Here is a 16,051-nt window from a genome sequence, read left to right as displayed (position 1 = left end):
GTTTGTGTCTCTAATCATTTCCCTCGAGGTGTTCTCTTGTCTCTCCGTCTTTCCCTTGTGTTTGTTGGTCTCTATCTTTCCCTTGTGTTTTGTTGTCTCTATCTTTCCCTGTGTTTTGTTGGTCTCTCCGTCTTTCCCCTGTGTTTGTTGGTCTCTATCTTTCCCCTGTGTTTGTTGGTCTCTATCTTTCCCCTGTGTTTGTTGGTCTCTCCGTCTTTCCCCTGTGTTGTTGGTCTCTATCTTTCCCCTGTGTTTTTGGTCTCTCCGTCTTTCCCCTGTGTTTGTTGGTCTCTATCTTTCCCCTGTGTTTGTTGGTCTCTCCGTCTTTCCCCTGTGTTTGTTGGTCTCTCCGTCTTCCCCTGTCTTGCTAAATCAGTGTGTTCTCTCTGTCTTCTTCTAACTCTGCCATTTTTGCCATCTTGCTTCCCCAATGCGTCTTCACTGGGTCAGAGAGTTGTGGACTGCTATTATTCTTGTGATCTCAGCAGGAGGTGTTGGAGAGAGGAGCAGAGAGGAAACTACAGTCTTAGCACCAGTGCAAAATGCACCAGCCAGTATGATAAAACCCTAATAATAGAATGCATGATAGGCACAGTATGATAAATGTACCCACTGTAGCGACAGATCTAGGATCAGTTTATCCTCCCCAAATCGGTAGTCCTTAACCATAATAGAGGGAAACTTGATGTCTAGGCATCTTCACCCTACTCCCACTGACGCATAGTGCAGTATAGCATATCCTGTACTTCTCTCCCCTGCAGCTTATTACTCTGACCAAGTTATTTCTTGAGGTGCCGAGGGCAGAGCAGGTGGTCTGTGTTACTCTGACGGGGTGACTGGGGAGCAGTGTGGTCTGTGTTATCTGACAGGGGGTGACCTGGGGCAGAGCAGTGTGGTCTGTGTTACTCTGACAGGGGGTACCTGAGGGCAGAGCAGTGTGGTCTGTGTCTTACTCTGACAGGGTGACCTGAGGGCAGAGCAGTGTGGTCTGTGTTACTCTGACAGGGGTGACCTGAGGGCAGAGCAGTGTGTCTTGCACTCTGACAGGTGACTGAGGGCAGAGAGCAGTTGTCTGTGCTTAGTCTGACAGGGGTGACCTGAGCAGAGCAGTGTGGTCTGTGTTCTCAGTTGAAGGTGACCTGAGGGCAGAGCAGTGTGGTCTTTGTTACTCTGACAGGGGGTGACCTGAGGCAGAGCAGTGTGGTCTGTGCTACTCTGACAGGGGTGACCTGAGGGCAGAACAAGTGGGTCTGTGTTAGTCTGACAGGGTGACCTGAGGGCAGAGCAGTGTGGTCTGGTACTCTGACAGGGGTGACCTGAGGGCAGGCAGTGTGGTCTGTGCTACTCTGACAGCGGGTGAACTGAGGGCAGAGCAGTGTGGTCTGTCTTACTCTGACAGGGGGTGACCTGGGGCAGAGCAGTGTGTCTGTGCTACTCTGACAGGAGATGGGGAAACATGGGATGCTACCCACTGAGGACAAGGAGTAGAGATGATCCTGAGCCTTATTTCAGTGAAATGCAGTTAGTATTTATTGTCTCCATAGGGACATTGGTATGAACTACATACAACACTACATGAAATGGAAGATCCGGCCAGGCAGATCCAGGTACATTCTTTTAGAACACAATAACAGGACCCATGTTCCTCCAAGTCATTTCCTCCTCCTCAAAGCCCCATAGGCGACCCATGGTTTTTCTCCCTCAAAACCTTATGTAATCCTGAACAATGAATCTTCCAATCCCCCCACATACAGCACTAAAACTTACATTAATCCTGAACAGGAACCTGTGCCAGATCCCCCCTACAACACACTAAAACCTATTATCATGTCCAATCCCCTAAGCCAAACCTGAATCTGAAATGAAACTTGCAATTCCCACGGACTTAAACCTTATGATCCTGACATCTGCCATCCCCGACAACAGCACTAAACTTATGTAATCCTGAACACTGAAACTGTGCCAGCATCCCCCCCCACACACACTAAAACCTTATGTAATTAACACTGAAGCGTGCCATCCCCCACAATAACCTATTATCACATAAACGCCAGATCCCCCCGCTACAAAACACACTAAAACCTTATGTAAATCCTGAACATGAACTGTGCAGATCCCCCCAACAACAGCACTTAAAAACCTTATGTTAATTCCTGAACATTGAAGCTGTGCCAAGCATCCCCCACAACAGCACTAAAACGAACTGATGGTAATCCTGACATGAAACTGTGGCCAATTCCCCCCACAACAGCACTAAAACCGTATTAAATCCTGAACATGAAGCTGTGCCAGATCCCCCCCACCAACAGCACTTAAAAAACCCCTTATGTAATCACTGAACATGAAGCTGTGCCAGATCCCCCCACAACAGCACTAAAACCTTATGTAATCCTGAACATGAAGCTGTGCCAGATCCCCCCCACAACAGCACTAAAACCTTATGTAATCCTGAACATGAAGCTGTGCCAGATCCCCCCCACAACAGCACTAAAACAACTGGCACCAGAGAGGATTTTCTTATGTACAGTGCATTCGGAAAGTATTCAGACCCCTTCACTTTTTCCACATTTTGGTATGTTAAAGCCTTATTCTAAAATTTATTATATTAATTTGTTTCCTCGTCAATCTACACACAATACCCCCATAATGACAAAGCGAAAACAGGTTTTTAGAAATGTTTGAAAATGTATTTAAAATAAAGAATACCTTATTTCCATTAGTATTCAGACCCTTTGCTATGAGAAGTTGAGCTCAGGTGCATCCTATTTCCATTGATCATGCTTGATGTTTCTACAACTTGATTGAGTCCACCCGTGGTAAATTCAATTGATTGGACATGATTTGAAAAAACACACACCTGTCGATATAAGGTCCCACAGTTGACAGTGCATGTCAGAGCAAAAACCAATCCGTGAGGTCGAAGGAATTGTCCATAGAGCTCGGGGCACAGATCTGGGGAAGGGTACCAAAAAATGTCTGCAGCATTGAAGTTCCCCAAGAACACAGTGGCCTCCATAATTTTTGGAACAACCATGACTCTTGCTAGAGCTGGCCGCCGGGACAAACTGAACAATCGGGGGAGAAGGGCCTTGGTCAGGGAGGTGACCAAGAACCCGATGGTCACTCTGACAGAGCTCCAGAGTTCCTCTGTGGCGATGGGAGAACCTTCCAGAAGGACAACCATCTCTACAGCACTCCACCAATCAGGCCTTTATGGTAGAGTGGCTAGATGGAAGCCACTCCTCAGTAAAAGGCACATGACAGCCCACTTAGAGTTTGCCAAAAGGCACCTAAAGGACCCTCCGACCATGAGAAACAACATTCTTTGGTCTGATGAAACCAAGATTGAACTCTTTGGCCTGAACGCCAAGCATCACGTCTGGAGGAAACCAGGCACTGCTTATCACCTGGCCAATACCATCCCGACGGCGACGCATGGTGGTGGCAGCATTATGCTGTGGGGATGTTTTTCAGCTGAAGGGACTGGGAGACTACTCAGGATCGAAAGATGAATGGAGCAAAGTACAGAGAGATCCTTGATGAAAACCTGCTCCAGAGCGCTCAGGACCTCAGCCTGGGGCGAAGGTTCACCTTCCAACAAGACAATGACCCTAAGCACACAGCCAAGACAACACAGGAGTGGCTTTGGGACAAGTCTCTAAATGTCCTTGAGTGGCCCATCCAGAGCCTGGACTTGAACCCGATCGAACATCTCTGGAGAAGAAACCTGAAAATAGCTGTGCAGCGACGCTCCCCATCCAACCTGCCAGAGCTTGAGAGGATCTGCGGAGAAGAATGGGAGAAACTCCCCAAATACAGGTGTGCCAAGCTTGTAACATCATACCCAAGAATACTAGAGGATGTAATCGCTGCCAAAGGTGCTTCAACAAAGTACTGAGTAAAGGGTCTGAATACTTATGTAAATGTCATATTTAAGTGTTTTATTTTTAATACATTTGCAAACATTTCTAAAAACCCTGTTTAGCTTTGTCATTATGGGGTATTGTGTGTAGATTGATGAGGGGGAAAAAACGATTTTATCAATTTTAGAATAAGGCTGTAACGTAACAAAATGTGTAAAAAGTGAAGGGGTCTGAATACTTTCTGAATGCACTATGTGTTATGTATAATTGTTTTCTCAGTAATGTGTGAACACAGATAGCAGGTTAGGCCCACCCAGTGGCTCTGCTGTTTCTTCTTCCATTTACAATGGGATGTTAAGCAGTGCTGAGATTGGCTTGTGTTAGGAAAGCATCAGATCCTGCTGACAGGAGGGAAGCAGCTTTTAATGGTTATTATTTCTTTCTGCTACTTGTTCAGTCTCTCTGTATTATTCATTATCTCTCTTTCTCATCTTTCTCATTATCGCTTTCTCTCATTCATTTTCTCTCTCTCTTATCTCTATTATTCATTATCTCTATCATTTATTCTCTCTTTCTCTCTTCTTTATTCATTCTTTCTCTCTACGGACATGCGCTGCGTACGTAATACATCTTGCATGCAGGGCACGTGGGCGTTCAAACACACACACTCTCTCTTCATCACCCCCCTCATTCTCCTCAAACACCACCACACCTATCTCTGACTCGAATTCCTCGATAGCCTCCCTCTCCTCCATCCCTCTCCTTTGTTTATTTGGCCGTATCCCTGCTTCAGTTCCAGTTGGACGGAGTGAATATATAACAGAGGGTGATGTATGACCCCACTCTGTCAGGAGTTGGTAGCTGAAACCACCATTACAGAGAAACGCACCAGACAACCTATCTGACGTCATAACATCGAAACAGACACACACGTGTACAGCAAGGGAGGTTGGAGGCACCTTAATTGGGGAGGACGTGCTCGTTGTAATGGCTGGAGCTGAATTAGTGGAATGGTATCAAATATATCAAACACACTGTTTCTGTGTGTCTGATGCCATTCCATTCGCTCTGTTCCAGCCACTATTATGAGCCGTCCTCCCCTCAGCAGCCTCCACTGGTGCACGTACATGCACACACGTACTGCATCCATCAACTCCCTCGTCACACACACGCCACCGTCTATAATAAATACTGCCTCTGAGTTCAGTCAGTGTCGCTGTTTTGAATGATCTTTGAATAGAACAAAAAGAATCCCCACCAAATTGATACTGTTATTTTGTTTATAAATATCACGGACATGTTTGTGTGTTGACTTTTGTAATCAAATTGGTCATTGTGTTAGAAAACATTTTTCTAAAGAAAAATTATATTACATTTATTTTGAATTTTTTTGGAGAACCTGATCTCAAACATTGAAGGAAACATATTTAAAATCCAGTACTCTGTACCCAACATGACCAGTATGAATATATTATCTGTAAAAATATCAACACTTCCTGTATGTCTTGGGAGTTTAGAATACTGTAGTCTCACAGTAGGTCATAGAGTGCCACCTAGTGCTATGTGCATGGAACTGGCTAAATATTAGGATTTGACATCCAATGGAATAGTCAATGTATTCCCTTGAATGAACGTCCTCTGCAATGTGTCAACTTAGTGGCTGGTTTGGGTTTATCAAAGCAGTACATGCTCATGTAACATAATATGGAAGCAATAACACTAAATGCCTTTTTTGTAGTTCCATCTATGTCCACTGAACCTTTTTGTAGTTCCATCTATGTCCACTGAACATTTTTGTAGTTCCATCTATGTCCACTGAACATTTTTGTAGTTCCATCTATGTCCACTGAACATTTTTGTAGTTCCATCTATGTCCACTGAATCTTAGCCAGAATCTTCTATCAACGTTATGTATCAACATTCTGTCAGCTTTCCCATGACTTTTAGTCTTCGCTATAACCATAGTTCTGTCAACCCTCATCTTATAACCCTCTTATAAGTCCCTACATCAGCTTTCTTTCAACGTCTCTACTGCCTCTTGCTATTAACCACAACCTTCTATCAACGTTCTACTAGCATTCTCTCAACCTTTGCCTTTCAGGACACCAATGAGACCCTGGGAGTGCCCCTGTTCGGCAGCACTCTGGGAGTGGACCTTTGCCGGGGCCGCAGGCGTCACTCGGGCACGCTACAGCTGCCCCCGTTGTCATGGCGACAGGCGGAGAGGGATCTAAGCCGCACGCCAGAGGGGGACACCATGGCCCGGCCCACCACCCTGCCCTTCCACCCGCTGCCACAAATCAACATCATCCACGCCGACCCTGACAGGTTAGGTCAGAAACTAGCAGACACTGCAGTCCTGGAGGACTCAAGTTGTGCTTCCTTAACTTGAGGTTAAACCCAACGTGTTTTCTCCTGTCTCTATTAGAGCATTCTATGTTCATGTTTTGGTGAACCAATCTTACTCTATACTAAGGTATAATATGTGTTGGTGGAGTCCTAGAAGCTTGTCTCTCGAGTGGCGCAGAGGTCTAAGGCTCTGCATCTCAGTGCTGGAGGTGTCACTACAGACCCTGGTTCGATTCCAGGCTGTATCACAACCGGCAGTGATTGGGAGTCCCATAGGGCGGCGCACAATTGGCCCAGCGTCGTTAGGGTTTGGCCGGGAAAAGGCCGTCATTGTAAATAAGAATTTGTTATTAACTGACGTGCCTGGTTAAATAAAGGTTACATAAAATAAAATATATATCTGTTCTGGACATTGTATCAGCAAAGTGCACTTTTATCCAACAACCACTGGGTGGAGATAAAGGGCTCTAATGCCATTTGTGGTACCTGCTGAATTCTCGGCTTGGGCGATATTCTGTATACCGGGGTATTTCAAAATACTGATGGTATGATTTTCAATACTGTGTACTACAGAGGGGGTGGACCTTAAAAAGGTCTGGGCTTGAATGGAAAGAGAGAGAGAGAGATGGGACTGTATGGAAGAGGGAAAGTGGGGAGAGATTGTTTAAGTGAAACAGAGAAAGAGTAGGTAGGTAGAGAGTACTTGAGAGGGAGTGAAGGAAAAGATGGAGGGAGAGGCACAGAGTGTCACCCCTGGCGAATCCTTGAAGTCCTGACAGAATAATAGAGAAGAGCTGGCCAAACAGGTCTGCCAACTAGAGCTGTCGGACGAACCTTTTTCTGTTCTCTCTGGTGTGTCGTGTCCTGTATCCTCTCTGTTGCGTAGTGTGCTGTATCCTCTCTGTTGCGTAGTGTCCTGTGTACTCTCTGGTGCGTCGTGTCCTGTATCCTCTCTGTGTGCGTGTGTGTCCTGTATCATCTCTGGTGCGTCGTGTCCTGCATCATCTCTGGTGCGTCGTGTCCTGTGTACTCTCTGGTGCGTTGTGTTCCTGTATCCTCAGTGGTGCGTCGTGTCCTGTATCCTCTGGCGTCGTGTCCTGTATCCTCTTGGTGCGTCCGTGTCGTATCCTCTCTGCTGCGTCGTGTCCTGTATCCTCTCTGGTGCGTCGTGTCCTGTATCCTCTCTGGTGCGTTGTGTCCTGTATCATCTCTGGTGCGTCGTGTCCTGCATCATCTCTGGTGCGTCGTGTCCTGTGTACCTCTGTGTGCGTTGTGTCCTGTATCCTTAGTGTGCCGTGTCCTGTATCCTCTGGGCGTCGTGTCCTGTATCCCTCTCTGGTCGTGCGTCGTGTCCTGTATCCTCTCTGCTGCGTCGTGTCCTGTATCCTCTCTGTGCCGTCGTGTCCTGTATCCTCTCTGGTGCGTCGTGTCCTGTATCTCTCTGGTGCGTCGTGTCCTGTATCCTCTCTGGGCGTCGTGTCCTGTATCCTCTCTGGTGCGCCGTCGTGTCCTGTATCCTCTCTGGGGCGTCGTGTCCTGTATCCTCTCTGGTGCGTCGTGTCTTGTATCCTCTCTGGTGCGCCGTGTCTGTATCCTCTCTGGTGCGTCGCTGTACCTCTCTGCGTCGTGTCCGTATCCTGCCGCTGGTCGTGTCCTGTATCCTCTCTGGTGCGTCGTGTCCTGTATCCTCTCTTGGTGCGTCGTGTCCTGTATCCTCTCCTGGTGCGTCGTGTCCTGTATCATCTCTGGTGCGTCGTGTCCTTGCATCATCTCTGGTGCGTCGTGTCCTGTGTACTCTCTGGTGCGTCTGTGTCTGTATCCTCAGTGGTGCGTCGTGTCCTGTATCCTCTGGTGTGTCGTGTCCTGTATCCTCTCTGGTGCGCCGTGTCCTGTATCCTTCCTGGTGCGTCGTGTCCTGTATCCTCTCTGGTGCGTCGTGTCTTGTATCCTCTCTGGTGCGTCGTGTCCTGTATCCTCTCTGGTGCGCGTGTCCTGTATCCTCTTGGTGCGTCGTGTCCTGTATCCTCTCTGGTGCGTCGTGTCCTGTATCCTCTCTGGTGCGTCGTGTCCTGTATCCTCTCTGGTGCGTCGTGTCCTGTATCCTCTCTGGTGCGTCGTGTCCTGTATCCTCTCTGGTGCGTCGTGTCCTGTATCATCTCTGGTGCGTCGTGTCCTGCATCATCTCTGGTGCGTCGTGTCCTGTGTACTCTCTGGTGCGTTGTGTCCTGTATCCTCTCTGTGTCGTCGTGTCCTGTATCCTCTCTGGTGGTCGTGTCCTGTATCCTCTCTGGTGCGTCGTGTCCTGTATCTCTCTGGTGCGTCGTGTCCTGTATCCTCTCTGGTGCGTCGTGTCCTGTATCCTCTCTGGTGCGTCGTGTCCTGTATCCTCTCTGGTGCGTCGTGTCCTGTATCCTCTCTGGTGCGTCGTGTCCTGTGTCCTCTCTGGCTGCGTCGTGTCCTGTCCTCTCTGGTGCGTCGTGTCTGTGTCCTCTCTGGTGCGTCGTGTCCTGTATCCTCTCTGTGCGTCGTGTCCTGTTCCTTCTGGTGCGTCGTGTCCTTTATCCTCTCTGGTGCGTCGTGTCCTGTATCCTCTCTGGTGCGTCGTGTCCTGTATCCTCTCTGGTGCGTCGTGTCCTGTATCCTCTTGGTGCGTCGTGTCCTGTATCCTCTCGGTGCGTCGTGTCCTGTATCCTCTCTGGTGCGTAGTGTCCTGATCCTCTCTGGTGCGTAGTGTCCTGTATCCTCTCTGGTGGCTCGTGTCCTGTATCCTCTCTGGTGCGTCGTGTCTTGTATCCTCTCTGGTGTGTAATGTCCTTTATTCTCTCTGGTGCGTCGTGTCCTGTATCTCTCTCTGGTGCGTCGTGTCCTGTATCCTTTCTGGTGCGTCGTGTCCTGTATCCTTTCTGCTGCGTCGTGTCCTGTATCCTCTCTGCTGCGTCGTGTCTTGTATCCTCTCTGGTGCGTCGTGTCCTGTATCCTCTCTGGTACGTCGTGTCCTGTATCCTCTCTGGTGCGTCGTGTCCTGTATCCTCTCTGGTGCGTCGTGTCCTGTATCCTCTCTGCTGCGTCGTGTCCTGTATCCTCTCTGGTGCGTCGTGTCCTGTATCCTCTCTGGTGTGTCGTGTACTATAGCCTTACACTTGAGCTCCACTCATTGGGACTGAGTGAACTGGACTCTGTTCTAAACCAAGACCCTGGCTATGGAGGCTCATGGGGACAAAACAGAACTGGAACAGAATATAGACTCACGTGGGAATACCAAATTGGACAAGAGGACGAGCGTTTCACCCCACATCTCCCCGAGACTGTTTCGTAAGCAGGTGGTGAACAAGCGCCGTTACAGGCGCTTCACTGTGGACCACACCTGGTAAGGCCCTGGAGTTGTGTGAATGTGTCCACATGCACGTGTGTGTATAGCATATAGCATGGACCCTGGTCACTTCAGTGTGATTGTTTCACCCTTTCTGTAACATTTAAGCAACTTATGTCTGCTGGAAATATCACTTTTAAAAGTATATGTACTGTTAAGTCATGTTGTTGACTCGTCTTGTACTCATATATGTGGCCAAATCATAAATTGGAGAAAACACTTTAAGAAAAACACCTCAAACTTGTATCTCAAACAGACTGTTTCAAAAATGCTTGTCAATGTATGGCCTGTCTCATTGTCTGAGCTGGGCCATCAGGGGTTTACTCACATGAATGTTTTAATGACCGGTATACACCCACACCATTCTGTTGTTTGGGTACACCCACACCATTCCAACACAGAAAAGCTGCTTTTTAAAATAGTTCATTAAAACGTCTTGGATGGAAAGGTATTTCACTTATAGGTCATATTTAATAGAAATCTGGAGACACTGGACAGTTACTTTACAACCAAATCTCTATTTTGGATTTAAATGGCATGTTGTAGAAGGGTCCAGACACCTTTTTGTTGTTGTTGTGAATTGACATGTTTTTGAGAAACACCCCAAATAGCAAATCACATCCTCAACGTCATTGTGTAGTATGGGGGCCCCAAAATGACATGAACAAAGGCTCAAAAAAGTCATTTTAAGCAACTTATTCCTCGATTGATAAGTAATTATGTGGAATGGGACAACTGTTGAAACAATGTTTGCCTCAGGAGGAGGATATACCAGTTCCAGGAGAGAAAAAATGTGAACTGAAACCATTACCTCAGAATCTGTAACCTGGCCAACAAATCATACAGGTTTGCTCATTAACATGTCTGTCGTCATTCTTAGAGGAAAAACATATCTGGTTATTGTTATTATTCAACTTTAAAGCTTTTTACAGAATTTTTTAAATMATAATTTAAAGCTGCAATATATCACTATTTGGGAGACCTGACAAAATGTACATAAAAATGTGACTTATAGATCTATCATTCTAATTGAAAGCAAGTCTAAGAAGGGGCAGATCTGTTCTACGTGTGCCATTTCTATGCTTCCCGTTTTAGGTTTTGTTTTTGCATCTTTTACTTTGGGTTTTGTACACCAGCTTTAAACAGCTGAAAATACAATATTTTTGGTTATGGAAAAGATATTTCCCAACGGTTTAGATGATTCAGTGATTCTCTACACTATACTTGCTTGTTTTGTCACAAACTGAAATTAGTCTTAACTATTTACATTTTTTTGCAACCAGGAAATGGCGGAGTGATTGCTGCATAGTGCATCTTTAAATGTATTTAAGTCATTTTGCAGATGCTCTTATCCAGAGCGACTTAGTATGTTCATCTTAAGATAGCTAGGTGAGACAACCACATGTCACAGCCGTAGCAAGGCTAATAGAAACAGATTGTATATTTTAGCGGCACATTCAAAAGCATGGGGAAAAAGCTATGCTCTTATTCTGGACAGAGATGAATCTGGACTTCTCTCTTTGCGCTATACAAACCTCTTTACTTAATGTTATGCCATACTCAGCAATCATCAGACAGTTGTCTTTTGCGTGTGTACTGTAGTATTCCATTGTTCAATCTTACCTCCCGAGTGGCGCAGCGGTCTAAGGCGTCACTACAGGCCCGAGTTCGATCCAAGGCTGTGTCACGGCGCACAATTGGCCCAGTGTCGTCCGGGTTAGGGGAGGGTTTGGCCGGCCGGGATGTACTTGTCTCATCGCGCTCTAGCGACTCCTTGTGGCGGGCCGGGCGCCTGCAAGCTGACTTCAGTCGGCAGTTGTATGTACAGTGTTTCCTCCTCCACATTGGTGTGGCTGGCTTCCGGGTTAAGCCAGCAGTGTGTCATGAAGCAGTGCGGCTTGGCAGGATCGTGGATGCATGACTCTTGACCTTCGCCTCTCCCGAGTACTCAGGGGAGTTGTGGTGATGATGGCACAGAACTGTAACTACCAATTGGATATAACGAAATTGGGGTAAAAGGGGGAAAAAAAGTTTGGTGCGGTGCGGTTGAGGAGAAGAAAGGCTGCCTGACTGTCCCCTTGTCGCTCTCCTGACTGTCCCCTTGTCTCTATCTCGTCTGCTTCCACTCAGACGACAACAACAGTTAGTTCTGGTTGCTCTCTAACGTTCACACGTTGCTTGGGCCCCAGCTGAACCTGAAGTCTGCCTCCTGCATTTTCCCATAGATAACTCTATCCAGATACAAGCAATACGCAGAGACTTGAGAGAGAGAGATGTACAGTCCACTCCTGATCAATGGCTTGGGACCGTTACTGGGACTGTCTGGGACTAAACTTGCTTGGGACTAAATATAAAAACACGAAGACAAATAAACCAAGAAAAACTTTTTATTTTAATTGGGACTGGTGAATTGCAATGCATTTATCCATGTGCATTTATCAGGAGTCGACTGCATTGAATTAACCTGGTCATTGGGGTTTAATAAAAATAGTCATTTTGGCTGTGTTTGGCCCAAGGCCCCCTTTACTGAGTGTCTCCTAACCTGTCCCTCTCCCTACTCCCCTCTACTTCACCTCTCTGGTTGGACACTGTCTGCAGTACCTCAATCCCTCCTTCCTTCTGAAGAGTATCTTGGTTTTCCACTGCTGTAACATAGTGATGAACATCATTTTGTTTAAAGCAGGGATCTCATGACCTGGGGTCCAACGTCAGTCTTTCAGTTATCATGGGGCCCACAAAAAGCAGTGTGTCAGCCTGATAGTTTGAGACCCCGGTGGAGAAACACGATAGGCCCTGTAAACACTGTTGATGCCTAATCACTTCTAGGATTGCTATTTCACGTGTTGTCACCTTTGATACTTGACACCAAGCGTCAACTATGGAGGGGGTGGGGACACAAGCTAGCGTCATCATGCTTTTTCTCCGTACTATTGGCACTCTCTCTCTCTTTTAATCACTCTCTGTCTTGCTTGTGATACCAGTAACCGTGTAATGTTCCATTATATACTGTCATGCAATTTAGACACACAGTGGAACCAAGAGTCAGATGACTGCACATACTACAGGAACAGCAAAAGACAGAGAGAGACAATCCATTCCATGTAGTCCAGCCCAGCTCTACCCTCAGCCAAGCCAATCCTGTGCCATCACACTGTTGGCCTCTGGTCAGGGATAGGGCACTCAGTGGCATGGTGTGTTTTTGTGAGTGTGTGTGGTCAGAGGGGTGTGAGAGTGTGTGTGGTCAGAGGGGTGTGTGAGTGTGTGTGGTGTGTTAGTGTGTGTGGTCAGAGGGGTGTGTGATGTGGTGTGGTCAGAGTGGTGTGAGAGTGTGTGTGGTCAGAGGGGTGTGAGTGTGTGTGTGGTCAGAGGGGTGTGAAAGTGTGTGTGGTCAGAGGGGTGTGTGAGTGTGTGTTTCTGGGAGGAGGAGGGTGTGGGGGAGGAGGTGTAGGGGAGAGGAAGGAGGTGTAGGGGAGAGGAAGGAGGTGTAGGGGAGAGGAAGGAGGGTGTAGGGGAGGGAACGGGGGTACAGGGGAGAGGAAGGAGGTACAGGGGAGAGGAAGGAGTGTAGGGGGAGAGGAAGGAGGTAACAGGGGAGACGGAAGGAAGGTACAGGGAGAGGGGAAGGTACAGGAGAGAGGGAGGAGGTGTAGGGGAGAGGGAGGAGGTACAGGAGAGAGGGAGGAGGTGTAGGGAAGAGGAAAGAGGTGCAGGGGAGAGGAAGGAGGTACAGGGGAGAGGGAGGAGGTGCATGAGGGAGGAGGGAGGAGGAGAAGTGAAGTCTCCTATCTGTCACAGCAGCAGAGTGCACTTTGACTTCAGTGAGGAGGTGGTCCCGAATTAAGCCCCCTCCACTACCAGTTGACTTTCTTATTTTCTCTCTTTCATATTTTTTTCTAGGTGTGTGATAGTTTGTAGAATGGTTGTGTTGTAGGGTAACCGGAATCCTGGGACTGTCCCGGAAAAACGACACATTTCCTGAAAAAATTCAATGACAATATCTAATGCAATTCCACAAAATACAAAAACATGCACAGCAGCAGATTAGCAAAAAATTTAATGGCACAATATCCAGACAGGTTGTAGAATGGAAGCTTTTAGCCAAGCGTATTTACTTCACACAGTTACCATAAATTCAAAGCACACACATAATTGACACTGCTGGACTGCACACGAGACCCGAATGCAGTTAGTAAACCCTACATGAAACCCCCACGTATAGCCTATAAAATAACGTGTGCCTCTTTTTAGCTGTCATTGTGACTCTTCAGACAGTCACAAATTTAATAGGCTTATGCAATTCCCTACATAGTCATCTCTTGTCACAATTCAGAGGCATGAGGGGAAATGATATATTCTCCTGACCTAGAGCCTGAGCTATTTTATATGCAGTCTCCTACCCCACTGAAACCCCAATTCCTGACTCCGGTCTCGCATGAAAATTCCTAACTTTATTCTGTAATCCATAGGCAGCATTATCAAAGCACATCTCTTGCCTATTCATGTCGAACCGCTATAACGTTCCCCCCGCTTCTTTAGACTGTCTCTTACTTGCTGCTGATATGAGAGCTTCGGTGATCAACAAACTGTATGAGAGAATAGATATGGATGTTTTTGAACAGTGTTTGCCCGGTTAAGATGCCTTGATATTTAAACTAGGTTCACACTTCATCTCCCCGTTATTCATGAGCTGATCTGTATAATCATCAACTCGATTTAGCCAAATATAGAAGATATTCTGTCATTCGCTGGAGGTTTTCTAGCAAGCTTAGCAACTTTGGTCATTTGACTTTGTTTGACTGCTTTTACGAAGTTTGTATGATTCGACGACGCTGTTTTTCGAAATAGCCTACATCTGAAATGCGCTGAATTAACTGAGGAACATGATAACCCTCGGAATTTATGAACGGCCTGTTTCGCAATTCACAACAACGTCATTGGCGTTCAAAGACAGTTACTCTTATCATTACTAAATATCCGTTTGATTTGCTCTGAAATCTTTTCCTAGTGGCGCAGCGCCCCTCTTATTTGAGGACAACCCTGGCATAGTGACCATATCTTTGTTTTAAACACTTTAAATGGGCGCTTCCGATTTTCCCGGGACACCTTCGGGATAAATATGAATTAATCCCGGTATTGAAACTTGGTAGATTTTCAGGAAAATATTCATCCTTATTGTGTTATTTCATACAGGATCCTCTTTGCACAATAAGGAAAAATCAGCTACGTTGGTGGACATTTGAACTAATGTATTCCTCTGTGTGTTTTCAATGTGAATCTGAATACTTTACACATTTACAGCAGATGTACTGTACTAACATGCTGTGGTTTAGTGTAAAATGAAGAGCGTCCTGTGGATGTGAATGTGCATCGGGTTGTAGGTTTGTGTGTGTGGGCTTCTATGTGTGTGTTCTTACACTTGTATTTGACATCCATTATCTCGATCTGATCTCATTGTTGCTGAGAAGGGGGGGGGGGGATGCCTCCGTGGGATATGGTTAATCCTACACATAGGGATTCCAGTGGGGGTGAATGCTGCTGGGCAAATATTGAGATGGGTGTTGAGTCCATCCAGTCACAATGGACAATCCCCACAATTCATCTGCCTCTCCAGTCCCCACAACTGAATCCTCAAAGAAATAGTGTTATACTGTATATGGCTCTACCTCACAGACCTTTGGGTCCTTGAAAAGCGCTATGTAAATATCAGATATTGTTAAGAGGTATAGGCACAACAAGGATGCTGTAGTAGTGAAAAGATCCTTGACCAATAGAACAACACAGCCAATTTATCTGATCAGACGACTGGCAATCTCATTTGTCATGACCTGATTGGCTAAGTCATTATTTTGTCATGACTTGATTGGCTAAGTCATTATTTTGTCATGACCTGATTGGCTAAGTCATTATTTTGTCATGACTTGATTGGCTAAGTCATTATTTTGTCATGACTTGATTGGCTAAGTCATTATTTTGTCATGACCTGATTGGCTAAGTCATTATTTTGTCATGACCTGATTGGTTAAGTTATTACTTTGTCCTGGCCTTAAGTAACCCAAGACAAATTACCACTGGACAATTTTACTGTACTTTACTCTGTGAGTCTCTGCTGTGTGTAAGCCTAAAATAGGTATATTTCTCTTTCTCCCGTGTCCTAGCTTTGATGTGGAGAATGGCCCATCTGCGTGCTGCAGCCCCTCGGGTCTCCAGGCGTCCCCTGGCTCCGGCCTGGTCCTGCACCCCAACCTGGGGGCCCACGGGCAGCGCCGAGAGTCCTTCCTCTACCGCTCCGACTCGGACTACGACCTGTCGCCCAAGTCTCGCGAGTTGTCCCGCAACTCCTCCATCGTCGGAGAACTGTGAGTCAGCTTGACACATCCTGACAAATATATACTGTATTGGAATAGATTTGCATCTTGTTCCAATGTGTATATGCTTAGCTCAACCATGTCACTGAACCACGTTGAAACCC

At 46.6% G+C, this 16,051-nt stretch overlaps 1 protein-coding gene across 1 annotated transcript in view; it reads left to right on the top strand.

Moving 5' to 3' along the window:
* LOC111979339 (3',5'-cyclic-AMP phosphodiesterase 4B) overlaps positions 1 to 16,051 on the top strand; it is a 93,897-nt gene that overhangs the window by 33,586 nt on the left and 44,260 nt on the right. The window contains exons 3-4 of the mRNA XM_024009798.3: positions 5,965 to 6,191; positions 15,738 to 15,938. Coding sequence (XP_023865566.1) covers positions 5,965 to 6,191; positions 15,738 to 15,938 — 428 coding nt within the window. The remainder of the gene's footprint in view (positions 1 to 5,964; positions 6,192 to 15,737; positions 15,939 to 16,051) is intronic.

Source organism: Salvelinus sp. IW2-2015, linkage group LG19 (genome assembly GCF_002910315.2).
Source record: "Salvelinus sp. IW2-2015 linkage group LG19, ASM291031v2, whole genome shotgun sequence".
In the NCBI taxonomy this organism is placed as follows: Eukaryota; Metazoa; Chordata; class Actinopteri; order Salmoniformes; family Salmonidae; genus Salvelinus; species Salvelinus sp. IW2-2015.
This window is presented reverse-complemented; position numbering and strand designations above follow the sequence as displayed.